The 27,597-nt window shown below is 34.0% G+C and overlaps 1 protein-coding gene across 4 annotated transcripts in view; it reads right to left on the bottom strand.

The window, feature by feature from the left end:
• LOC133194103 (tyrosine-protein phosphatase non-receptor type 4-like) overlaps window positions 1-25,910 on the bottom strand; it is a 78,376-nt gene extending 52,466 nt beyond the window's left edge. For 3 of the 4 annotated variants that reach the window (XM_061330072.1, XM_061330075.1, XM_061330074.1), the window contains exons 1-8: window positions 25,768-25,910; window positions 8,441-8,592; window positions 7,976-8,128; window positions 5,393-5,435; window positions 4,085-4,160; window positions 3,710-3,807; window positions 2,410-2,530; window positions 915-1,002 (exon numbers count right to left, since the gene is read on the bottom strand). In XM_061330072.1, coding sequence (XP_061186056.1) covers window positions 915-1,002; window positions 2,410-2,530; window positions 3,710-3,807; window positions 4,085-4,160; window positions 5,393-5,435; window positions 7,976-8,128; window positions 8,441-8,581 — 720 coding nt within the window. In that variant the 5' untranslated portion in view covers window positions 8,582-8,592; window positions 25,768-25,910. Of the gene's footprint in view, window positions 1-441; window positions 484-914; window positions 1,003-2,409; window positions 2,531-3,709; window positions 3,808-4,084; window positions 4,161-5,392; window positions 5,436-7,975; window positions 8,129-8,440; window positions 8,593-25,767 lie in introns of all 4 variants that reach the window. The other variant, XM_061330073.1, reaches the window with a different exon arrangement.
• Window positions 25,911-27,597: the final 1,687 nt, after the last annotated feature.

Genomic DNA, 27,597 nt, shown 5'->3' with positions numbered 1-27,597 from the left:
CTGTGGTCAAGACATCATTCAGTGTTAATATTAAAAAAACCCAATAAAGTTAATATGTTCACAGAGCAGTGATAGTGAACTTGACATTATTGACAACAGAAAAAAGAAATCACAGCATTCCGAAGCTTATAAAACTTTAAACTGCAATTTCCAGTTTAAAAAATTTAAAATTATAAAGAGAGACTAAAAACAGTCATCAAAAGTCTAGCAAATGCATGTACTTTACTTTTTTCTCTTTAAAAAAAAATGTTTACTTTAAAGAGAAAGTGTCAAAAATAAAAGAAATTTTACTGGAGAAAATGCAATTCATTCCTGTTATTTTTTTTTTTTTTTAAAAAAAAGTTTTTTTTAAAACAAATCAAGATGAAATCAATGCAATGGAAGCCAAGTACAGGTCGAACCTGGTAAATAGCAGCACCCTATTCAGTGTTCATAACTTACATAGAAAGGGGAGCTAACAGGGATCTCTCGATCATAGGACACCTAGAAAGATATCACGCTGACTCAAAAATCGTGCTCAATCCTCCACCAAAACACCAGTAAAAACACATAATTCATCATGAAATTTGTCCCCCTATAAATTGCTTCTTTAAAATAATTCATTGTCTAAGCAAATCTATTGAGAAATAAAAATGTTTTACAAAGTAATATTTTTTGGAGGTATAAATATTTTTTCTGCTTGCAGAGAGAAAACTGTATATTTAATAAGTTCAGTGACAAAAAAACAGAAAACTTAAGTGAAACAAAGTCAAATAAGACATTGGAAGGGGGACATGGAAAATGAAATGTGCCCAAATATAAAAACTTTTACAGAAAAATTCCACAGGATGATTTTGCAAAGAAATATACCACCAGTAGCTTTCTAGTGTATATATAAGTACTGGTAAGAAAGGTGCTGGAGTTACTGCCCTTACCCTAGCATTATGGAGATCCACCCCGTACATTTCTAACCGCTTGGCCTTGTCTAGATAATGGTACTCAGCATCAGCAGGTGTCTGTCCCCTGGAATTATAACACAACGTTCTGTAACATCAGACCCTCAAAAACTTTTCCAGACACATGCAATAAAATATTTAAAGTTCTGTTTCTAATATACTTAAATATATATATCACTTATACTTCACATGATGTGAATCAGCAAACAAGAGGCCCATGGGCCACAACACTAATCTGATTTACTTTGGACCTGCTGTTCTTCACCAGATCCCCCCCCCCCCTTGTAAAACTTACTGTGGCCCAACCCTACCTATGGGGGCCATGATTTGAACAAATTAGAATCTAAACTATGCCAGGATGCTTCCACATAAGTTTCAGCTTTTCTGGCCCCAGTGGTTTTTGAGAAGAAGATTTTTAAAGATTTTTTCCATATATTTCATAAAAATTTGATTCCCTATTGTGGCCCCACCCTACCCCTGGGGCAAATGATTTGAACAATTTAGATTCTACACTACCCCAGGATGCTTCCATATAAGTTTCAGCTTTTCTGGCCTAGTGGTTCTTGAGAAGAAGATTTTTAAAGATTTTTCCTATATATTTCAATGTAAAACTTTGATTTTCTATTGTGCCCCACCATACCCCCGAGGGTTGTGATTTGAACAATTTAGAATCTACACTACCCCAGGAAGCTTCCCCATAAGTTTCAGCTTTTTTGATCCAGTGGTTCTTGAGAAGATTTTTAAAGATTTTTCATATATATATTTCAATGTAAAACTTTGATTTTCTATTGTGCCCCACCCTACCCCCAGGGGTTGTGATTTGAACAATTTAGAATCTACACTACCCCAGGAAGCTTCCACGTAAGTTTCAGCTTTTCTGATCTTGTGGTTCTTGAGAAGAAGATTTTAAAAAGATTTTTTCTATATATTTCAATGTAAAACTTTGATTCCCTATTGTGGCCCCACCCTACCCCTGGGGCAAATGATTTGAACAATTTAGAATCTACACTACCCCAGAAAGCTTCCACTTCAGTTTCAGCTCTTCCAGCCCAGTGGTTCTTGAGAAAAAGATTTTTTAACAACCTACCCTATTTTTGTCTTTTCTTGATTATCTCCCCTTGTGAGGGGGTTTGGCCCTTCATTTCAACAATTTAAACTCCCCTTCACCCAAGGATGCTCTGTAGCAACTTTGGGTAAAATTTGCCCAGTGGTTCTTGAGAAGAAGTTGAAAATGTGAAAAGTTTACAGATGAACAGACAGACAGCTAGACAGACAGACGAACGGATGACGGACAACAGGTGATCAGAAAAGCTCACTTGAGCTTTCAGCTCAGGTGAGCTAAAAACTAAACTAAGTGCTAAGAGGTTTTAATTGAAGTCTGAACTTATATCTCTTTACTTAAAATTGGGCATTTATAACAGCAATCAATTCACCATATTTTATCTCTCTCTCTCCCTCTCTCTCTCTTGCAAACCTGTGTTGTTTATGAAGTTCGGAGACTTGTTTCTCAAAATCTTCTGTTTGGTGAGGTATGAACCTGTAGTCCGATATATAATTCCCCTTGTGTTCGTCTGGGTTATAGTCTCCAAGTTCAGCTGTCAAAATTATTCAAACAATGAAGTTATGTTGATGTTTTAATTTACTATCGTTGTATTCATATTACATAAATATACAGCAAAGGTCAAGAAATATATGGGTTACCATTAAACACAAGAGGGATGTAATAACAAGAAAAATGATGGACAGAAAGATAATAAATATGAATGCAGGGTTATTTATGTACCATGTTATTTTCACCCTATCACACTTGCAAATGACTTTGCAACAATTGCAAACAAGACATAGTTGTGTTCAATCTGCCTCTACTGAACAGCCCCATTTTTGAATGAAGGGTGAAATGAGCAAAAATGAGGGCAAATATTTCCCTGTATTCAGTATCCCAAACTATATGCAAAAACTGTGGGTGTTACAGAAAATTTAACATTTCAGAATTGTCTTCTTTTAATTGTTAGCGTTCTTGCTGGAAATATCATCTTCCCTTTCATAACATGAACTAACACACTGGTGTTCCATGCACTAGGGATGAGTATCGCCAAAAAATATTTTGTATTTCGATATATCACGATTTTTTTCCAAATATCATGATAATATCATATTTTTCACAAGCAATTTTTATAATGATTTTAAATGAATATTCATAATTTTTCCTAAAAATATGCTGGAAAAACATAACTTCACTTTTTTTTCAATTTTTTATTTACATAATATCAAATATGTTTGGATGCTTGGATGCCGTTCTTTTACCGTTTTCAGCACTTTTTACACTTTCTGTAATTGTAATTTGAAATGAATAATTTCCGGAATTTATAATTATGTACCTAAATACTGGTATTTCCGACCCCGTATCATGATACATATCATGCAATTAAAAATTATGATATACCGGTACACCAATAAAATCGCACATCCCTAACAATGCACTGAACTGGACAATAAGGCAGGACATTTCAAAAATGTCCTTTTAAATCAAAAATTAGTTGTTTTTTTTTTTTCTGGAAATATCACCTCAATGTTTTTATTATATTTCTTTAGATCTAAGAAGTACTGAGTAGCCTCCCTAACACTACATGGCAAAACTAGCCAATAGGGCATGATATTTAAAAATGTCCTTTTAATTCAAATATTAACTCTCTTGCTCAAAATATCACGTCTGGTTATAAAAACGTATTTTTTCTTTTTTATAGATCTTTAAAGTACAAAGTGGTCTTTCTTACATTGTATGGCAAAACTGGCCAGTAGGGCAGAAGTACTGGGCGGAGTGACTAGTCGACCTTCTAAGATGTCTCTTTTCACTTGCAGAAAGAAGTGATACCTGAAAAAAATGGACCACATAATCACAAGTCTGGGAGTCACTGAATGTCAAATAAAAATTTTTTGAAAGATAATTTACTGATTAATTCACAGCAAATGGGGCATATTTTATATAACTTTATAAAGCATGACATTTGAAATGTACATTTTGATACCTTAATAATTCTATTATTACCCCACAGTTATACAACTTTTGACATGAATTAGTATTTCACCTTTGGCTTATAATTATAATAAACTTCCCCACAGAAAATAACACATCTTGCCAGCAGCTTTACCTTGTGTATTCCTCTTCTAATTTACTGGGATCAGAAACATAAAACTTCACTCTAAAATAAAACTCATATGGAGGACCTGCAAAGTAAGGGTACACAACATTAAATATACATTCCATTTTTATAAAACACTGTAAAATGTTCCATTTCAATTTCAACCAGTGGTTGTTTGAATTTCTGTAATTTATGGATTAAATATTTGGAAAGTTTCTCAAATCACTTAAACACAGGCAATCTCAAGTATTTCTCATAAAAGTTGAAATTAACAAGAGGCCCATCGGCCACAATGCTCACCTGAATAACTTAAGCCCTGCTGTTCTCAAGATTATAATGATTTTAATGACCCCATAATATGACCCTACTTTCTAAGGGGTCTTTGATTCCACACAATATGGGAATTCTTCAATATGAATATGACTAACATGGCCTTTTAATAATGGAGAAGAAAATTTTTTCCTGTATTCATGAATTAATTTTTAGAATGTTTTCTTACATATTCCATTGTAAAACTACCCCTACTACAGATCCACAATATCCCCGGAGCCATGACTTGAACAATTTAGAATCAAATTTTAATTATTAGAAAGCTTTCACATAAATATCAACCTTTCAGATTTTAAAATCTTTTTCCTATATATATTATGGATCGGTATTGCAAACACTTTTGAATTGGGATGTATATCAAGATTTTTTTTTAAAAAATATCAGGATGATATAAAGATATTTTTACATGCAATGTTTACTATCATTTAAATGAACTTTTCTTAACTAGATAAAGATATTTTTACATGCAATGTTTACTATCATTTAAATGAACTTTTCTTAACTAGAAGCCCATGGGCAACATTGCTCATCTGAGCACTTCAGTTAGCAAAAAAGCAGAAATCTGATAAGTACTGAAAAGATTAAATGTATAAATGGTCCCCACCCACCCCCAGGGTGAGGATTTGAACAAGTTTGCTAATGATGGCTTTGCTGTTCTTGAGAAGATTTTTACTGATTTTTCCTTAAATATTCCTATGTAAAACTTTGATTGCATAATGTGGCCCGACCCAACCCCCAGGGGTCATGATTTGAACAAACTTGAATTGGGTCTGGAGAACAAGATCAAAGTGTAAAAATTTACGACCGACAAACTGACAGATGCCAGAAAAAATATGATCAGAAAAGCTCACTTGAGCCTTTCAGCTCAGATGCGCTAACAAATTGACGTTTAAACAGATTACAGACAGACTAGAAGAAACCCTCAGTTCAGTAAAGCTCACCTGAGCCTTTCACTCAAGTGAACTACTGATTAAATACAGTACCTACCTCTACACTGCTTCTTTATTGTCTTTAGAGGATCAAGCCATCTCTGTAAGAAAAAATCAGAATTAAACAGAAAGCTCCTAAAAGATACCAACATCCCAATCAAGTATATGTAATGTATAACTAAATATGCAATGTGGTTTAACACTGCATAATGTTTTTGACATATAAGTTGCTTAGAGTTTTTTCTGTAGTTTGACTTAATAGTGAGTGCAGCTAGCAACACATATAGCAGCGCTTCATGACATTTGGAAAGTGAGCTCTATAGACTAACATGTAAGACCAGAGGAAATTCAATCTGAAATGTATATATTCATTAAGCAAATTTTTGTGTGAAACCTTCCCAGAATTCTTATGCTCCCACAATGCCATGGGATAATGGCAAATATAACAGGCTTGCAGTTATTGTGAAGATTTAGTTCTTGCAGAGTGCTTTAAAGAAGCAAAAAATAGGTAGGTAGATCAATTTGCCATTATAATAAACACAGCATTAGCTCATACAACTTAATATGTCTGACTGTGAAACCATTAGGGTGAGCGTATTTTCATTTTTATAAGAATTATTCTACAACTCTATACACCTCTCAAATGCTGTTTTGCATTCTGCTTATGACGATCAATTTTTAGTAAACTCTTTTAGCCTATGTTTACTGCGTATTGTACAATCCTTTTTTATTCAAACGATATTTATGACAAATAGAAATATTCTCAAACTTTGTAAACTTCTTATGCATCAGGATCGAGATTCCGAACCTCTTGGATTTTTCCGACAAAATAGAAAATACCTGAGCCATTTAAGCATTGAAAATATGATGTCAGATTCAAAGTCATGTTTAGTGAGATCCAAAAGATAGTTCTGTGGCATGGAAATTGCAATAAATCTTTGTTTGCATTTTTTTTTCAAGAAAGTTGTTGCAATCCTTAAACCTTAAAGTTGCTATGCACCACAAAGAATTACTAGGAATTTAGAATTTTCCCGCATTCCCATTAAAATTTCATTGAACATTAACGCGTGGATTTCAACCCAGATTTCCTCCATTTGTACAAGTTGTCGATAGACCCCTGCTCACTATTAAAGTACCACATACACTTGTGTAGTTCATACCATTTATCAGTATACATGTAGTTAGTACCATTCAAACTTAATGTAGGTCATACCACTTAGTGGCACTTACCATTATATTAAGTACCATACATACATGTGTAGGTTGCACCATTTTACCTTTATAGACTGTGTTGGTAGTACACGTACGACTTATCAGAACATGTATACACAGTTAAACACGCTTATAACAAAGTGCCAGGAATAAAGATTTTGCTTCATTATCATGATTATAAATGTACTTTGTTATATACATTAAGTTCATAATACTGTGGAATCATCATTGTTCGTGGGGGACCAATGTTCGTGGATTTCATCATAGTTGCCAACTCACCCGCTTTCGTCGGATTACACCTGATTTTTTTACCCTTAACCCGATTATTTTTTATGACACAGCGGGTCATGCTTTTCACCCGATTTTTGCCGAACAACTCGAAAATCTCCCAATTTCCGGATTTGGTTCGTAAATTAGGTTGCACTTTTAACTTCCAGTTACAACCCAAGCTTGGATCTACGTAAACAATGCCCATGGCTATGTCCAGTAGGCTGTGTACCAGTAAATTATCAGTGCAGGTGTAAACAATTACCTAGGAGTTGTTTTGACAAATCAAAGTTTGAAGTCAATTTAAAATGGCTTCCAATAGAACTAGATCGTTATCAGGGCCAACAGGAACAACGAGAAAAAGTGAAACATCATGTACATATCAAGGAATCTTGGAAAACAACTTTCATTAGATAAAATAAATTGATCGAAGATAGTGTAGGCCTAACTGTACATTTAATACATATTGCACTTGTTAATTAAATTAATTAAGAGAGAGGAAAAATAATTTCAAAACCAAAATTGAAATACTTTCAAATTTAGCAAAAACTGAAAAGGCTTTCTTTTTAAAAAAGAAAATGCACTCTTAATTCAGGTCAATACTGAATAAAGAAACCTTCAATGCTCTTTTTTTCATGTAAATTTAATCAATATATATTAATTTTTTGTCATTGTAAGTTAAAGCCTTTTTTTAATAAAAGAATTCTCAATACACAAGTACTTACATATATATAATTTAATCAAGGTAAATATGTCGTGAACGTCGTTACGCGTTATGACCAGATTTTTTACTTTCCAAATCTGGTCATGACCAGATTTTTACATGTTGGAGGTTGGCAAGTATGGATTTCATGGGTCGCCCCGACCCACGAATTAACATCCCCACGAGCTTTTATTTTGTTAACATATTGATTCACTGAATCTACCATATAGATAAGTAACCCACGAAATTTCGTCCCCATGAACAACTAAAATTTTGCTTCCCCACGAACATTGACACCCACGAATTAAAATGATTCCACAGTATACTTTAAAACCATGGGGCATGAAAATCAATTCGCTGTATGCATCAATTCATTTTAACCATGTTCGCTATAGGCGTGTTATACTGTATACATGTGTAAGTTAGCACCACTTCTGTTGGTTGTACTATACCACGTACCATTGCGTAGGGTCCAACTGGGAGGTGAGCATGACTGACCATTCCATCGGGGGCAGGGGAGAGGTCCACAAACTGTAACCCAAAATAATCCTTCTCCACTAGCTCCAAGTGACCAAATACCTTGTCTAGCAACACCTGGGACTTGGCCTTCTTCTGTAAAAGTGAAACATAGGTTCCATACCACACATCTGTCTAAGAACTCATTAAGTAAGGAGGACATTTTGTTCTCCAAAGTGTCACAGTTAAATGTAAGGGAGTAAAGGAAAACAGGAAATACCATTGAAAGGTTAACTGCATGTTCAATAGAAGATCGCCTCATCACAAATCTAAATTATTCATTCCAGGCTTGAAGGGGGGGGGGGGCATTATATTTCTGTAGGGACTTACTGTTCAATTATCAATGTACATGTAATCATGCAAATGGTTTGTCAGTTTAATTATTGACCAATCAGAAGTTTTCCTTACATCAACTTCAAAGTCTTGTTGGCTGTCGTCAAGGAAGTGGACGATACAGGTGACCATCTTGGGCTGTCTATCCTGCAGATGAGAGGACATTTCCGAGGCTCGGACATTATACGTTCCACCGGACACAAGCCTCATGGACATGCTGTGCAGCTCTACAAAAAATAAATTCTTTTCATTAGAGGACTCGTTACTCAAGTGTACTATTAGAAAAGCTGTGCAAGATAAAAAAAAGTTTAATCATTGACATGGTTACAGAATATTTTTTTTAATTTAATGAGTTTTAAGATGAGTTTATATTCATTCTTCAACCTAGCAGCTGGCTTATCATATACACTTCTGATTCTAATGTTCATTTCATAAACAAAACTATCTTTCCACAAGTATCATGTGTATGGTAAACATAAATAAACTGTGCATATGTTCCACCTAATAATATGATTAATGTTTAGTTTGATTTCTAGTCAAACTTATCAAATTCAATGAAACAAATACATGTGTAATCATCAATATTTTTATCCCATTTTGCCTAAAATTAATTTCTCCCATTTTTTTTGTATTTTTAATCTTGTCATCTATTGGCTTCTTCCGCTTCCCCTACAAGCCTAATAAACAGGGTAGGTTTGCGGATTTTGTCTCTGGTGACAGCAAATTCTTACTTGACCTTACAACTTTGACCTTATAAGGCAGCAGTAACTTTGACCTTGACAAAAAATAAAGTTTTTCTATAACATAAGATAGACAAACAAACAGACAAGATCAACTCCTATCATTAACCCCTGTGAGCAATAAACTATTTTTTCAATCATTTGGGTAATTTTCTCCAACCCTTAAATTCCATCAAAGATCCAACGCTGAACAGACATCTTATCATAAGTTTCACCTCAATGGCACAAGAAGTTGTAACAAGAGGCCATTAGGAAATGCCAATCATTCTTACTTCATAACCACAAACTGGATGCTTAACAAGGGACTTCAATAAGGACACATTCAGGAAATCTGCTGTTTTACAATGGCTCCTTGAATCTTCAAGGAAGCTGTCTTGACTGAGGTTTCATTTCTTGAACCCTTCACCTATGTGCTTATGGGTAATACTTGCAAGCTGTAGTCATAATTAATATTTCAATTTATATTGAAGCTATGCATTGAAATGAGGACATGCCAGTATTCAGGAAAAGCATCTTATATTAGGTATTCAAAAGATTATTCGAGTGAAATCTCTGAAATTAGGGATTCCACCCCTCCCAAATGGAAAAAAGACCGAGAGTTTTAACCATTAATTTCTTAAGAATTCTTTGACTGAAAAGTCTACATGTACATGTATACTAGCTTGTTTCATTTATACTTCGGCTTTTCACTTTAAAACAACAAACCTGGTATAATATAAAAGTGGACTTATTTAAAGCCTAAGGTTTAGCACTGTTACCATGGTTACTATTGATGAGGGTGAGAAGGGGGGGCTATTATTGCATGAAAGAATTGTCAAATTTTCAAGAAATTAATCGATGAACTAGCAAACTAGGTTTTTGCTCTTCTACACAGGATTAGGGTGGTTGGGGGGAGATAAGCTTTTGCTCCACAAATGTTTTTTTCCCTTCAGAGCTAAGCATATAAAATATCACTTTCTCCCAAAAAGCAAAATTACTAGGGCTCCCCTAAATCCTGATAATATGTTTCCTCCACTGCACAGCCCAACAATAAAGTGTCAACCCTGTACATTATAATGTCCTCTTTAAATGCAGCCCCTGTAAATTAACTGATGCCAAAGCACTGTTATATAATGTGTTTCTGTGGCTAATGTAAGAAAATTCAATAGTGTCATAAAATACACAGAAATCAATGCTGGCTTCTCATCTGCCATGCTTCAGTCCCCTAACACATTAATCGCCCAGTTTAGTCCCAGCAGCTATTATTTCAGAAAACACCATATCCACTAGACTTTTTAGTAATACATCATATAGAGATTCTCTTGCAACCAAAATACTCTGGAAGGCATTTATCAAAATCTTGTAGTGTCTAGTCAGGTCTGTATGTTGCTGTGAATCCCATTACAATGGAACAGTTCCTAAAGCAACAATTTTAATCAACATATGAAAAATATGAATCTGCATTAGCCAAGTTGCATAAAATTTGCTACATCATGTCTACGGAAAATTTAAAAAATCAAGGTCAAGGTCAAAAGAAAAAGGTCAAGGTCCTAAAATTTTAGCAATGTTGACAATAATACTCTAATACTATACAGGATTATTTTTGCACTGTGTTATTTTTGACCAATTGTTGGGGGGGGGGGGGGGATTATTTAATAAATTTGCAAAGCCATCTAGACACAATTGTGTTAAAAGAAACCAGAAATAACCTTTTCTTGTACATTTGCTTGTTTTGATTTCACCCACTGATGGTGCAAAAATAAAATTGGGGCTAAAATTTCCCTATATACAGTAGGGGTGAAACGATATGCCTCCTTCACGGTACGGTACGTACCGTATAATTTTGTCTCGGTACAGTTATTTTCGATACAATTCATTTTGATAAAACAAACAAATTCAACGTAGTTTTACGTTTCTTTTACTAAATCTAGTCACTTAATTTACATGCAAATTGACTAGAAAAAATTGATTAGAATGATTTGACTGTTAAAGATTATTTTACAAACTATCAGTCCTCACAAATTTATGTTTTTGATACTTAATTATGCCGAGTAACATGTTTTTACCTATGCTAAACCTGACTGAATAACGATCCCGACCGAAAAATGAACTGAACATAAAGTGGAGATTTTGGACCGTGTATCAAACCGAGAAAAAATACCGCGTAGATATACAGTACATGTATATCCTTATATACAGTATACAGGAGCTTCCTGCTGAAATAAGCTTAAAATGCAGTAGGGAATGGTCTTATTGCAAGTTCAGATGGATGTAATCAATATGAGTCAACAAAGAGAAGTTATTTCTTTTGTTAAATTATTATCATAGAGTCAATTCCTAACAGCAGAGAACTATTGCTGTTGAAGTGTTCAAATTTCCTCAGTTAAATTTACAAGATTGACAGACACGGAAAACACAAAACTGAAATCATTATTCAAGTCAGTACAACTAAAGAAATTTTTTTTTCGTCGGAGATTTAGCAAAGCAAGTAGGTTCATTGACTTTTCTAAAAAAAAACAACAAAATAAACTACCCAAGAAAAAAATTGTCCAATTTCCTGTAGAAGTCTATGTAATATATGTATATATAGTATCAACCATTTACTTATACGTTGACAATTGATTATCTGTGCATCTCTAACACGCATGATGCAAGGAAATTTACTGAACTGCATTTCGTCTACATCTCCAGGAAAAGCAGATGGATAAACAAAAGATCTATTGATTATATTCAGTCTGTAATAGTCTTCCACCTGCACATGCTGTACCTAATTAAAATAAACTGTTTGCAGACACTTGCTGTTTGTATGATATTTTGACGGGAAGGTAAAATTTTCCCCTATTTATCAATGGCCAAAAAAAACTTGCTGGGGCATGGTCTCACAGATCAGAATGCTGATTCGGTGCCAGAATTATAATTGGTTCTTAATTAATCGGCCTAGCACCTCCTACCCTACAGCAAGCTAATTTGATGGCTGAGACATATAGTTCAGCTTGTAGGGTTTATCTTACAAAAGCAATGTTCATTCACTCATTCTTCTTAAAAGAAAACAGAAGAAATCACAAAAAGTCATAGCAGCATTCTCAACTACTGCACTACTGGGTATTTTTACCATCATGCTTTTACCTTCTGAGCTTTAACTATAAAATCAGGTTTCCCGTTATCTGTTTCAAAAACTTGTGTTTACAAAGAAATCCATACATTTAAGAAAATGTTCTCAAAAGCATAAAGCACGAAGGAGAAAAAGAGAAGTGGATTTAGATAATCTTGTACTATATTGATAATACGGGTATCCCCGTGAAAATATGGCCCCTTTATCTGAGGTGGGGCCACAATGAGCTACTTTAAAATTCTAAGAAAAGAATGACTTGCATGTAATGTCTGACTGCTCCAATTCTAAACAGAGTTTGGAACACCTGAATTATTTACATTACAAAAGTCATAGAAGTGTACAACAGAGTTCGCCTAACATCTGAATTACTTACACAACATGTACAATGTTTATAGAAGTGTACAACACTTTTGTGTAATTTCCAGTGCTTTAGAGAAATTACAAAGATCTTGGGAGTAATTTCCCAACAGAGGGAGATAATTTAGTCTGATTCTTTTGATTCCACTTCATTTGTGTGGTGTCAGTGTGTTCCCCATTACAATAAGAGCCGAGGTTATTGGTACCATCATAAGAGAAAAGAACTACAGAGAAATTCTTCAAATGAGTCAAAAAATGCAAAACATTCTGTGAATATCTTATCCCCAGGTGTCAAGAGTAAACAGTTATTGCATGCCCTGAACAATCTAAACAATTACAAAGCTATGTTAATCCTACCAACCCCCATCCATTTATTCCTCTCTTCACCTGTATCATAGACTCTAAACTTTAACCAGAAGTACTCATTTCTGCAGATATCAGCACGAATTTGAATAATCATCTTCACTAAAGATGTCTGACATCATTTTTTGTTGAACGATATACTTACTTCCAATGTCAACTGGAAGTACTGTTAAAGGTTTGACAACATGTTCCTCAAATATCTGTTTTTGTATCTTTTTGTAACATACCAAAAATTTCTAGAATTATCTTCATTCTTGTAAATTCTAAACTGTTGTAAAAGTGCTTAGAAAAAAATATACAGTAATAAAAATGAGATATTAGCATTTTACGTGATTTCCAATAGGATTATATAAGAAACAACATCATCTGGTATTTTGCACCAATATCTGGTTATGTACCTTATTTTGGACCATTTCTGAACCATTTTTGTGAAGAACCTTCTTGTAGCAATTCTTCAACAAATTTCTTGAGAAAAAATTATATCTTACTGAGGAACGTGTCATCCGAATGTATATTCCCCAAACTTCCTTTGTTCTCCCCCATTTCCATTTTTTTTTTTTTATCTGTGTTTCATCCTTTTGAGTTGGCAGAGTTGAATTCCAATATCCATGGATATTTTTACCTATAAGATTGTTTCTACAGACCACAGAATTAAGATATATATAAATGAAACATAAAATCATTTACAGGCAGTTGGGAGTCATGTCTACTTAGAATTTGTAACATCAATTGACATAACTGGACTCCAGTATAAATTCCATGACCTAGAACTTCTCTCAGACATACCATCTTCTTCCTCCTCGAGGACCGCTTCCTGTGATTGTTCATACAGATAGTCTGAGCTTCCGCCATTCATCTCCCCCTTAACTTTAAATTAATCCTAGAATTAGAATGTAAATTGAGCCTCCATAGACTGAACAGCGTTTCCTTCCCCAATAAGAATCATGTTTACATGTCTAATTATGGTCAAAAGCATTGTATGTAAAAGAAAAACACAAAGGAATCTCATTTAGGAATTCTGGCTTCTCTGCTGATATTCAAATCATATCCCACCAGAAAGCAAACACCTACTTGCAAAAAAATGACTTAAATTCCAAGGAAACTCACAGATATTGTACTCCAAGTATTAAAAATATTGTACGATAAATAGATCCAAATCATACGTCAGCAAAGAGAAAAATTCCTCTATTATCATCCTTAACGCAGAATGGACCAAAAAATTTTCAAATGTCCTTTCAATTCCCTTCTCTCAATTCAGCTCGATTTCATCTTTATCATGCGAGATTGCATGGCTATGAAATCTCTCTTTAAAAAATTGATTTCTCCTGAAAAAAAACAACATCAATGGCTTTGAACTTAGCAGTAGCAGCAGAACTTCCTTGGAAAAGATCCCCAATGACAGTTCACAACAATTAATACCTCCAGAATGGAGGAAAAAAAAGTAGTTCATTGGAATAAAATGAAATATTATATGTCCATACCAAGCAGGCTACACCGACGGACATTGGGCTCTACATTTAATAGAACAGACACATAATGGAAAACAGTTTAATATATATATGTTCAGATTTCATTAACAGCATTTGTAGGACACCAGGATATTTACAGCCTATCAAAGATATATTGCGCAGTATGTAGATGTGCAAGCTTCACAACAATAATTAAGAAAACAATTAAGATGATTCATGTCATGTTTCCGTTCTAGTGTTTTTTTTTTTTTGAAAATACTCGAGATATTCTCAATTTGATATTGCAATCACATTACAGAACCAATGTCAATTCTTTAAATTTCTAAACTGAACGAGATAGTGATTTTTTTTCTCCTTAAGTAAAATCAACTTCCTCTTTAATGTAAGCTTAGTTTTCTACCCATTTACTTACAGTATAAGAATAAAATTCCAGTCCATCTCAGAATTAAACTCCATTTTTCATGCAGAATTCAGATGCACAAATTGAACATTCAAAATCTGCTGCTAAATGAATTGCAATTCCTTAATGCCCTTCTTCACATAGAAATCAGATGCACAAATTTAACATCTGAAATATTCCACTAACTGAATAACATTTCTTCACTGCCTTCCCTTCAATGCTTACAGCCTCAACTCCAGCGCTAGCTCTGTACAGTTAGTTACCTATGCCAGCTAATAGATTCAATTAAAACTCTCGCTTTTACACTCTGAACAATTCTGAACTTTTTTTTTTTAACGTAAACAATATATCTTTCCAGGCTAAAGCATTTTCACATGTTTTTCATTGAATCAATGCTATTAACAAACTTCGTCTTGTTTTTTGGCAGTTGTGTAATCTTATGGGGGGGAGGGGGGAATAAAATAATTAAGAACAAAAGTTAAAAAAGGTTCATCATATGATAATGAAAATATTTCATTTTAACATTCATATTTAATTAAACATGTTAAATTAATACAATACGAAATAATGCTTCAACATTTAGGATTACATATAGTGGTTGAATGTCACTATAAGTACACATATGGAAAATCTAGAAAGTATGTACATTCTAAAATATTTCAGAAATACGTGAGCTTGACATTCTTTCTCCATGCAGACCAATTTATTTTATTTATATATTCAATTATTATTTTTATTTATTTTTTTAAATAAATAACCTTTACAATTAGAATGTACAATATAAATGCATTAATTAGGAAGAATTGTATCCTTAAACTGTTATACTAGTCAATTCTCATTAAATTTAGGTATGACCTTGACCTTTGTCCTGTAAATATTAATACAGACCCAGTAAACATCCCATCATTCTGCCTAGGTCTCTATGCCTTGAAAATCATTTCTATATTGAAAATTTAAAAAAAAAAATACATTAAATGAAGAAATAATCAATGTCTGATCTGAAACATTTCATATCTCTTCATTTTTCAAACCATTTGGGAGAAACATTTCTATAAGGTCTTTTGGAGTCCAAATACAATGTAACCATTCAAAGTGAAACATTACATCATTTTCAGAATTAATCAAAGCACAGAGTTTACATTGTGGCATGTTCTAGTTTTAAATGTCAGCAGTCTGCCATCTCCTACAATGGATGTCAGCAACACACCATTATTCAGAAGCACGCTTTATGCACTTGATTGAGAGATTGACAGAAAGTCAGGGGACAGATTTCCATAGAATATGGGCCTTAAGAGTAGCAAGGACAGTGATAGAAAATTCTTCTTTCAAATGACTTAATTGATGTTAAATCTGTGCAAAGATAATTGGTTTGAGTTAACACTCATGAAATTGAACTAAAGTGGTTGGAAGGTGAAATTGGAGAGTTGGGTAGGAAGGACTAAAATTCGTGGAAGGGGGAACTAAAGTGGATGGTGGGGGTGGAGGGGGGGGGGAACTAAAATGGCGAGTAGGAGAATAAGATTGGTTGGTAATAAGAACTAGTGGTGGGATATAGAAGGGGTATAGGGGGGATACGGAAATAAATAAAGGGGAGAACTACAGCAGTGGGTAGGGGGAACTAGTGTTGGGCATGGGGGATACATAGGAGAGTGAAGGGAGGAACTACAGTGGTGGATAGGGGAACTACAGAGGTAGATAGGGGAACTACCATTGTGGATAGGGGAACTATCATGGGGAGTATGGTGAACTAGAGTGGTGGATACAGGGAACGTACAGTGGTTGATAGGGGAACTACCATGGTTGATGTGGGGAACTACAGTGGTGGATAGGAGGAACTAAAATGGTGGATATGGGGAACTAGAGTGGTGTATACAGGGATCTACAGTAGTGGTTTGTAGGGGGAACTAGTGGTCGTAAGGGGTTATAATGGTGTAAAGCATCTTAGCAAGTGCTCAAAACTAGAAAACTGCTTTGGATAACCAAATATATTAACTAATAGCTCCTTACATGTAGGCAAGGTTTTGTGCTCTTTCAAAGAATTAATGAAAATATTTAGATGTAAGGAAAACTGCAATAGGAAAACACAGCTTCAGAGTAATTCACTATGTCCATGGTGTCTGTGAGTCCAGGGTCTATGAGACCCAAAAATATAGTACACAGTAGAATCTGAGTTATCACAGCAGTCTAAGGCTGCTACCCAAGGAAATAGATCCATCTTACAACACCAGACATGTATATTAATATTAATCAGTAATGATAGAAATGAGATTAAAGTTAAGCATATTAAGCATACTGCTGACTTCGTGAAGATATTATCTAAATTTAGTATTGCACCTATCAATAAGCTGCAAGTTACCTGGAAACCTCACGGAGAGTCTTGGGGGATTCCATCTTGCTTCTCGGAGAGATTCTAATTTTTTATCCAAGTGGGCAACAAATCTATCCCATAATTCCCTCCATGATGACGGGGAAGTCGACCAAGTGGCCATAATTTGTGCCGGTCTTAACCAATTGATTTGACAATTTTTCACTTCCTATTTTCATCAACCCAACCATTCAAATTGGGTAAATTGCTCACAACAACACAATGTTCCTGAATTTTTCAATTACAATCTCGAATCTGATTTTTGGGGGGTAAATAAAAATTATAAACCAACATAATCACTCCAAGTGTTCCTGGTGCTCACAGAGTTTCAAAAGTTTGATTTATCCAAAGTGTTCATATTCTGTCACAATATAAACACCTTCCAAATATACCACTGCTACTTCAATCTCATTTTGGTTTAATTCCAATTAGCACAAATTAACACACAACTCATAAAATCCTGGATGGACTTCAATGTCACAGAGCACTCAAAAAAGTAAAATCTTGTTCCAAGACTAATAAAATATTGTAAATGTGAAAGTATAGTGACCTGCTAATCACCCAAAATTCTGATAAACGTGTGATAATAAATCCGCGAACTGTTACAAAACAGAAAACATATCTGCCATCTGCTTTTGCGCTGTACTAACTTTGCCAAATAAAAAAATTACTTATCTTCAACATACATCTGCATAACTCATCAATTTTCCCAAACTTTATAGGCACAAATATCCTTGAAATGAATACATATGCACAATAAAAAAAAATCCAAAAACATCAAAAAACAGTAAGGAGCACTAAGTGCAATCCGAAAATAAAATCTTATTTTTCACAAACAATTCCTTCCTCTTCAACAATCGCAATCATATTGGTAAATCAATCTACATGTGGTCAAGACGCACTCTAACATGTAATGTAATTGGTGGATGCATACACTGTCTTGAAATAAAGAAGTACATCATCTAGCATCATCAACCACAAAACATCTCCCAATAAACACCATCTCTGCTTCAAAGAGACAAACAGAAGGTTTTCATTAACTTCAGAAACAAACCTTTTCTCTCAACTTATGACAAGTAAATCTTGCACATTGTCAGTGTTAACAAATTTTGCTGCACTCCAATGTTAACATTTACAGTTCACAGGTCATAATACAATGCAGAATGTATGCCATAGAATGATTGGTTGTGACAAAATGTGATTTAAAGAAAAAAAAAACATTTAAAAACTTTACTTTTTGATGATTACAACTACCATATGACAAACACGAAAGATGACAAAAAAAGAAAAACTTTAATTCTCTCTCTTCTTTTCGAGACTTAATTTGATGACAGCCACTGCCGCAATGACAAACAATAAGGTTATCCTATCCCTCATCAGACAATGCCAGGCAACATCAATGAAGTGAAAATCCCAATGTCTGACTGAGGAAATCTTTATTCTTCAATCTGTATGATCACTAGTAACATCCATCAGGCCTTGCTTATCTCTGTCATTAATCTGCCAAAATCATTTCAATTCACGGTGTCTCCACTACCCAATCCTTCTGTACCAAATCAAGGAATTTTGCCAGAGATGTTTTAAGTTCTGCCTTAAGGTCAACTTATACTTTCCCCCATGTTTCACTGATTTCAGGCATCTCCTGTTTCTATATACTACAGGATTTTCATTCAAAATCTGACTCCCACACGTATTTTATCTCAAAATCTTTTTTAAGCTGCAGCTATCATTTTTTAAAAAAAAAGACGCAATCAATTTTTTTTGAATCAGTACTAGATATCCAACAAAAGACATGAATCGATCAGTATTTAAAACATCACACATTTCAAATCCATGTACATGTATATTCAAGAATTGTTCACTATTCATCTAAGTGAGGCCAAAACCTTGAATTCAGCAACTCCCAACACCAGGAATATAAAATATCACAAACAACACATCTTTCCATTCACACATTTTTTTTGTAAAATAAACAAAAACCCCAAGTCACTGCCCTATTTTCCTGAGGACACTGCTACATTTGTTCTACTCCATCATTCATCAAACTTCACATTAGGGAGTTATCTCCCCTTTAGGCTAACCCTGTTTCTGTGGTAACGGGGTCACACCTGTCATCACTAATGTTACGTGATGTTCATCAACCAGGATTATCTTCTCTCGGATAACCATCAGCGACCAAGATCAGGAAACACCCATATATATTTATGGGGGAGATATTTTTTGTGCACTTTAAAGACTTAATGGTTATATAAAGATAGCATACTATTGCAGCATTTGCTTTTAAAAAGAAGCTCAAACTTCAAAAAATATCCGAAATCAATTGTTGAGGGTTTTGATGCCCCTAAATGCAACATTTTATTTTACATAGTAAACATTATCTGCTTGGAACATAGACCTGGAGTTACAGTAAAAAATGCTTATAATGAACACACTTGAAACAAATTCACACATACAGTGAAGTGATTTTTCATTCCCTGAGGATTTAAAACACATTGTGAAATTAACGAATATAACAAATTAAGTTTATAAAAAAGGATTTTAATATATTTATAATGAAGTAAACCTGTTCCTCCCTGGCACTTTACTATAAGCATGTCTTAATGTATTATAATGTTGATGTAGGAGTAACATTTCCTGCTCCAAGAAAATTCAATATTTTCCTCTTTTTACATAAAAAATATTGTTTTGGTCTCATTTACAATATGTACCTTGTAGCTCTAAACAAAAAATATGAACCCTTGTTTCTTAATTTAAAATTCTTGGTTACACTGGGGATGTAATCTTACTGACTTCAGCAGTTGGTTTAATACATTTTTTTGCTCCTAATTAGTACTGCCATCTACCCCTTCATCAAACCTGAGAATCAAAGCTTTGGACCAGCATATCCTTGATATTGAAGCAAAGGTTTATGGGCCATAAAGTTTACCAAGTTATCATATTCAGGAGATGCACCCCTCCCCAACCCCCAAATATCCCCCCCCCAAAAAAATGCACCCCTCCCCAACCCCTAAATAAATCTATCTGCATAGATATAATATGGTGTTTCCACACAAGCAACAAAAATAGCAGGCCAAAAATAGCTTCATAAATCTTTGGTTATTATCTATCACCTCTCACTTCAAATTATGGACTCTGTTTTAACATCTTAGTCTGAACAGATCAGTCTACAAAAGGGAAATAACTCTGACAATAAAGCTCACTTCTCGGTGGAACTTAGGCTATGGTATTGAACATCGGGATCCATCATTTATCGGTAATTTATTTTAACTCACAGCATCTTAAAACAGAAGATTACAGCCCAAATTTTCTGACTCTCTTTCATCATTATGATCCCAAATCATGGCAATTAAATATTTTTTTCTTTATGAACAAACTCAGCAATTGTATTCTAATTCAATTGTATTTTAATTAAATTTGATAAAATTCAATGTGTATTTTGACACAGTAATGTATAAATAACCTGAAATTCTGGCCCACATGTGGCGGATTAACTGCAACATCCTTTTCCTCTCAGCTGTATTTTTATCCTTGCCTTAATTCTTGTGTAATGAAAAATATGTACTGTACAAACCCTGCACCACTAAACCTCTATATAAACAACCTCTATATAAACAAAGATAATTGTCTCATAAGACGAAAGTTATCTACCACACCTATTTCTGCATTAATCTCCAGTAATAAGTACTAATGACTGTACGGCTAATCATTGTATAGAGTCAGTAAGTACATATCTACTAGAATGTACATTACTTCACGAAAAAAATATACATGTTTTAGCACAAATAATGCAATGGTCATTTTCTCAATGTCTTTTCCAACCATTGCAGTAAATATAGAGAGTCAATACATTTTACTTTAAATTTCTGGGTAATTACGCGAGACTGCCTGCTCGTGAAAATTTAATTTTTCACATTTATTTGTATTTACTAAAGATTATACAAGACCATTATCCGAATTTTGAAAAAATTACGTATCACATATAAATACCAAATGACCATCTCACGAAAAAATGGTGATCTACAGTACTGTAAGTCATTATTCATTTGTCACAATCTCTCAGAACTAGTGTTGTCAACAAGTACCCGGTTAACCGGGTAACCATCGAACGATGCGAGTATCGGTTAGTAAAACTGCTACTCAGATATATAAAATTTTACATTTTTAAATAAGCAGGAAAAATGTTATTTTGTTTTTAAATTTCCTTATTTTATTTACCAATATTTAACGATAGGCTCGACCTAGCGTTTTACAAATACGATCAATTTGTTTTGATAAGTATTTCACAGTTTATCTTATTGGTGGCTTTCAAATTTTAAAGCCTTGTGTTAATTATAATTACTTCACACAAATATGCGCTAGTGTGTAGTACAAGATTAAAGAGGACACCACCATATGCATCAAATAATTTTAAATTTGACTGAATTTAAATCCGTAAGGTGTAAAATATTTGAAATGGATTTAACATATATGGGTGGGACAACACATATGCTAAACCACCTAAGATTGAAATTTAACTCTGAAACAAGCGATATATTATAAAGGACATCCCACAAAACAGCAAACTATTACGGGTGTTCGAGAAAAAAATATTTAGAAGATATTTAATGATGTGAGTTTGTAATTAAGAATAAAGTTCATAAGCAGTGCAGTTGTATTTTATCTAGTATACCGGTATACAAATGATATTAAGATTTATATAGAAATGTTAACAACATTACATATACAAAATGTATTTCAGTTACCACTGAACATATATACCACGAAAAATGATGATTTGAGATCTAAAGAAATACCATCCGAGTAACCGGTTACTCGATCGGAAAAGTAAGCGAGTAACCGGTTACTGAAAATCGTCCAATTTCACAACACTACTCAGAACACAAAAATTTAATGAAAAAACTATCTGTAACTGAAAAATCTAATCATGGGCAAATTAAGATAGAAAAGACGAATAAATTAATGTACTACAGTGTATATAAACAATACAGATATTAATCAAAATCCTAAAAACATACACTGTCAGATAGATGGATATTTTACTGACTATAGATGATAAAGGCAATTTAACAACTAAATTGTATGACAAAAGAGATGACTTCTGCTTTTCCATTGTCAACTTACTTTATTTATGTAGTTATTTTCCAATATCACCTACATAATTGTGTAAATGTCTCCAAACTTATTTGATACTCAAGAGCATGCTCCGAGTATGATCAATTTTTTTTTTATTTTCGTCAATTCATTCAAGGGGAAATCAATTAAATAAATAAAAATTTTATTTAGTTATATTTTATAATGATGTTAATTATTTGTAAGGTTTCATTAGTGAAGAATCAAGAAATGACAGTCAGTATTTACTGTAAACCAACTTTTATTGGTGTGTGAGAAATATCCATGAGTTTCGCGGCCTTCTTTAACTTGCAGATATTAATCGCCGTGAACCATTTATTTTGCTTGTATTTGTAGAGAATGTTTCCTCAATCATGAAAATTAATTGTCGGGGATTGATTTAAACTTACGAATTGCGAATAAAAGATGACACGAAAAATAGTTGGTTTACAGTAAACTGAAGCAGGCTACTGACATATAAGTTTATATTAAAGGGATTTCAATGGCCTCTTTTAAAGTCAGCATTTCGCAAATTCTATGAGCGATGCCCCCTGTTCTACTGACCTTCTTAGCAAACACAACCTATCACTGGTTTGTATTTTGATTAATTTGAATGACATATATCATACCAATTGCAAGGCCTTTGTTTTTATACTTAATTTGACTACATATTACTCTGTCTACCCGATCAATACATAGGGCTAATGGTGTGTGTCCAGTCAACAAGTGATGCTTACTCCTCCTAAGCACCTGATCCCACCTCTGGAAATTTCCAGGGGTCCGTGTCTTAAATATACCCTGATCACAGATCATTTGTATACTTTTTTTGTTTTTTTATTTTGTTTTTTTTTTTTGTGGTTGATCACTGTTTGGTATTTTCATCTATTTCATATTATAGATGTTGTTTAAAAAGCCAGACAGTTATCATTAAATAATAATAGCTGATATTTTGAAGTTCTTTGAACTATTGAACAGTTCCTTATAATTCATGTCCTCTAGTGTAGAATTAAATATAATTATCCTTTGCATCAGCAAAATGTCACATCAATACAGGGGTTGAAATATACGGTAGCCCGATGCCCGGGCCTAGTCATTTTAAGACTCGGGCTAGCTAATTTAAATGTAACGATAGTCCGTCGGACTAGCAGAATAAAAAAAATTCTCATCAGTTCACTTTCTCTTTTCTATGTAGACTGGTTTCGAGAACTAGTTTAATTTGTTTCTGTCACCAAAGCGTTTGAAACTTTAACTTGTTATGTTTTCATTTTGCATTAAAAAAAATTGTTGGGCTAGCAGGGCTCAACATTAACGCTTGTCCGCTACCACTGAAAAAAAATTACGGACAAGTGAATATTGGACAAGTGCATTTTAATGTAATGGAGTCTCTAAATAATAAAAAGAACGACTGTTGAAAGTTAATCAGTAGTTTCAGGAAGCTGTACATAAAAACCGGACCTCGATCCCGATAGGGATCGCTATTAATTGAGTTCACATTCGATCGGGATCGAAGTTCGCTAATTGCATACTACTGAAAAGGCATGGAACTTACGAACTTAATGAAGTTTGGATTCTGTTTGATGTTAACAGGTTCACTTGTGGACATTTTTGTTGTTGTCAGAACAGAAAGCCTAGATAAAATTTCGTTTTATGTGTTTGTTGTATTTATCAATAACATCATGAATCAATCAAGCACATGTCATGTGTAATGGACTTTATTTTAGTTTTGAAGTTGACGGTATTAGATCTTTATTGAAACATTTTCTGACAAGCGAAGTTGAAGTTCGGACAAGTAAATGTCTTGGTCACTTGTCTGAATGGACAAGTAGGAAAAAAAGTTAATGTCGAGCCCTGGCTAGTTAGTTTGAGGTTTGGGCTAGTAAATTTTTACTGATCGGTAGCCCCTGGGCTAGTGGGATTTCCAGGAAAATTTCAACCCCTGCAATATATACTGCATAATCAAATACATATAAACGTCAAATCAGTTGTTCCTATGTAATCAGCACCATACATTAAGATATACACTCATCAAAATGTGGTCCATATCATACTGTGAATATAAATAATTATACTGTATGGTCATATGCACTGGGATATTATGACTGTGCATGTGCTATGCACTTGCGTCATGTCAGTATTAGTAATTGCATAGACCCACACATTAACAAAATGAGCAAAGCTTGGAAAAAAAACTAATAGTCTAGACCATTATTAGATCCAATGGATGAAACACACGAGCTCTAACGAGTGGTGGACAAAAACTTGGGGAAATTATATTGGAAAACAATAATTCGCATCAGTGCACCTTTGTGTATCAATTTCCACATAGAAAGTTTCAAGTCAGTCCTAATTATAGTCAAGCTAACACCATGTGTACCAAATCAACCTAACATATTGATCTTATACCAGTGAACTGTGTATGGTTTTATGCTTAAATCAACTACCTTTTTTCAGAAATTTTGTTAAAATTAGAAATTTGCTAGAAATGGGATTCTACAATTAAGACTATATCAATTTTGGGTGTTGAAAATTCTCCATTTCATCCATTTTCTAAAAGAGTTCTTTCATTTTATCCCCCCCCCCCCCCCTCCCCAAACCTTATTCTTTGTCACAATACTTGTTCACTTAGTCCAACACCTGATGGCCCAAACCAATGGGGACAGAGCCAGGGTTTTAAAACAAGCAAGATCTCTCAATGCTTGTCATCTGATATGGTCAACAATGAACTAATTATCAAAACATTAATATTTTACAAGTTTGTTAGCTAAATTCACCAAGGAATCTATTATCAAAAATAATTTTGAGACCCCTAAATCCATAGTCATACCTAGAGGTTCTATGGGATTTGGTGCATTTACACTAACAGACTTGCTGTCAGTCAAGAACACATACAAGCTATACACTTCAATCACTATCAATCTCTCTCTACAAATTCAGTGGCAATATATTTAAATCCATTTTCCACCAAACATGCCTTTATTATTATGTTCCATCAGGAACTATTTGTCAACATGCCATCTTTTATTGTTTACATTCATTCAAAAGGGAGGAAATTCATACCTGGGAAATATGACTCACTACAAATGCATCTGGAGGTGACCAGATTAGCTTGTACGATTCTGGACACTTAGATCGTTAAATAAATAATTTTAAGGTTGAGAAATTAACCCACTGTATCTTAGATTTACTTGATAACATATGTTTAATCAAGTTAATGTCATATTTAAGAATATAATATAAATTTTCATGTGGAATTATGATGCTTTGCCAATGGGACACTTTTCTGTCCTTAAATTTGTAAATTTAAGGTTCTACTTCTTAATAAGAGTCGTTTTTCTAAATGTTCTTTGATTCCCTTTACAAAATCGACAAATTTTATATTCGTAATAAATGCACAAAATTTTACACGTGTGTCTAAAGGTATGCACAGTGTTTATTGAACACTCGACAAAGTGTCCCCCCGTCACAGGTGCCCGTTGCACTTCCGACATAATTTTATATCAAAACAAACCTTTGTGTGGTATGACTTGCTGCTGTCTATCAACAAGTCTCCCTCGTGCTAGTCAATCCATCTTTTCTAACTTGGTTGCAATTTTTTAAACATGATTTTCGGTCTGAATCGGAAGTTCATTTCTCCGTTCTATCCAAGATGGCGGATTGATTATTAATAACAAAGTCACGTGACTTCATTTCCAATTGTTATCCACTAGATGGCATGACCACGCACCTGTAAAAAGAATGTGGTCTCAAATACTTCAAATAGATCAAATATATTTTCATAACTGAGGATTTTATCTCTGTTGTATTTTGTTACACAAAAGTCGAAGCTGAAAAGCAGAGTAGTATTATATCATTAATTTCAGTAAGGTTTCTTTTTATTGAATTATTACATTTTATCATGTTTTATTGAACTGTAAAAAGAGAGAATTCATAGATTTTACAGACAACAAAAGATTCGAAAGACTGGTACATTTATTTTTTTAACAAATGAATTTTACATGTAGATTATATCCTTTTTAAATTTTAATTCATAAATGTTTTCATTAATATATTATGAGTGTGGACATTGGATATTACATGTGTTCATTCTATATTTGGTATGTAATGTAAAAGAATCTCCTGTATTTCTTTTTAAACATATATATCACGGCCCGTGGGGGAGGGGAGTAGCAGGGAACCGTTCACTTAATTCGAATATTACATCAGGGGCGGATCCATCAATTTTTGAAAGGGGGGTTCCAGCTAGGTCGGTTCCCCCTTATACATAGAAGAACACCACAGACACTTCAGGCCCCTAAGCAACGGTTTTCGAAGGGAAGCTAAAATCATATTTCGTGGTGGGAGGGGATTGGGTCTTCCTTTAACTTTTCGGTACATTTTTACGTTCAAATGCTTAAATTTTCGTAGGCGCCGAATTTGGCTGCTTGGCCGTCTCTGATCTTGTCCATTTTAAGCTTTAGGGTGTGAGTGGTTGGAACCCTGGACTGGGGTAGTGAAGGTACAAGGAGAAAAGTAAATATGCGATGCTCTATCTAATGAGCAAAAAGGACAGAGAACTATACTTAATTGTCTTATTCAAACGTACAAATGTATTTGACGTAAAACTATCTATTACGGAACAAACATCTCTCACCCTCTTTGTCTGAAAAAATAAGGGAGGGTTCCAACCTCCGGACCCCCCACCCCCCTCTGGATCCGCCAATGTACATGTAAGACACAAATTTTGTGGATGAATTATAATTAAAATGTGTGTTGGTGAATCACTGATGCCCCCGCATGACAGCTCATTGCCGGCATTGTCTTGTAACAAGAAATATAAATGTAAAATATGAAAGTCCTAACAGCCACTGTTCGAAACTGAGTTATGGCCAACATGGCCAAGGTTCAAGATTTTCAACATCTCACGATAGTTTAAATTTCAGGGTCAAGACCAAAAGCCAAAATTGTTGGTACCCAAGGGAAAGTTTTGACATACGGAAGACACATATGTGAAATATGAAAGCCCTAGCACTTTTCCGTTAAAAGTTATGGCTTATGTGTTTAAAGTTTGGCAAAATTTTGCTAAAGTAGGTCAAACTGAAAGGTCAAGAGATCAAATATGTTGGTACCCAAAGAGAGTTTTTGTCACAAGAAAATCACATCTGAAATATGGAAGCCCTAGCTCCAAACAATCAGACGTTACGGGCAGAAGAATTTCATAAAAACGTAATGAGAATGACTTTAAATAGAACTCACCCACTCCATCCCCTTACAACAGAATTTAAACCTCACATTCTAATTATTAGCATTTCTGAACACGACTCTTATCATTCTTTTTTAATAAAATGCCACGATGAAATAT

This window comes from Saccostrea echinata, unplaced genomic scaffold (assembly GCF_033153115.1).
Source record: "Saccostrea echinata isolate AGI-Se365-2 ecotype Australia unplaced genomic scaffold, CSIRO_AGI_Sech_v1 ptg000028l, whole genome shotgun sequence".
NCBI classification, from domain to species: domain Eukaryota; kingdom Metazoa; phylum Mollusca; class Bivalvia; order Ostreida; family Ostreidae; genus Saccostrea; species Saccostrea echinata.
This window is presented reverse-complemented; position numbering and strand designations above follow the sequence as displayed.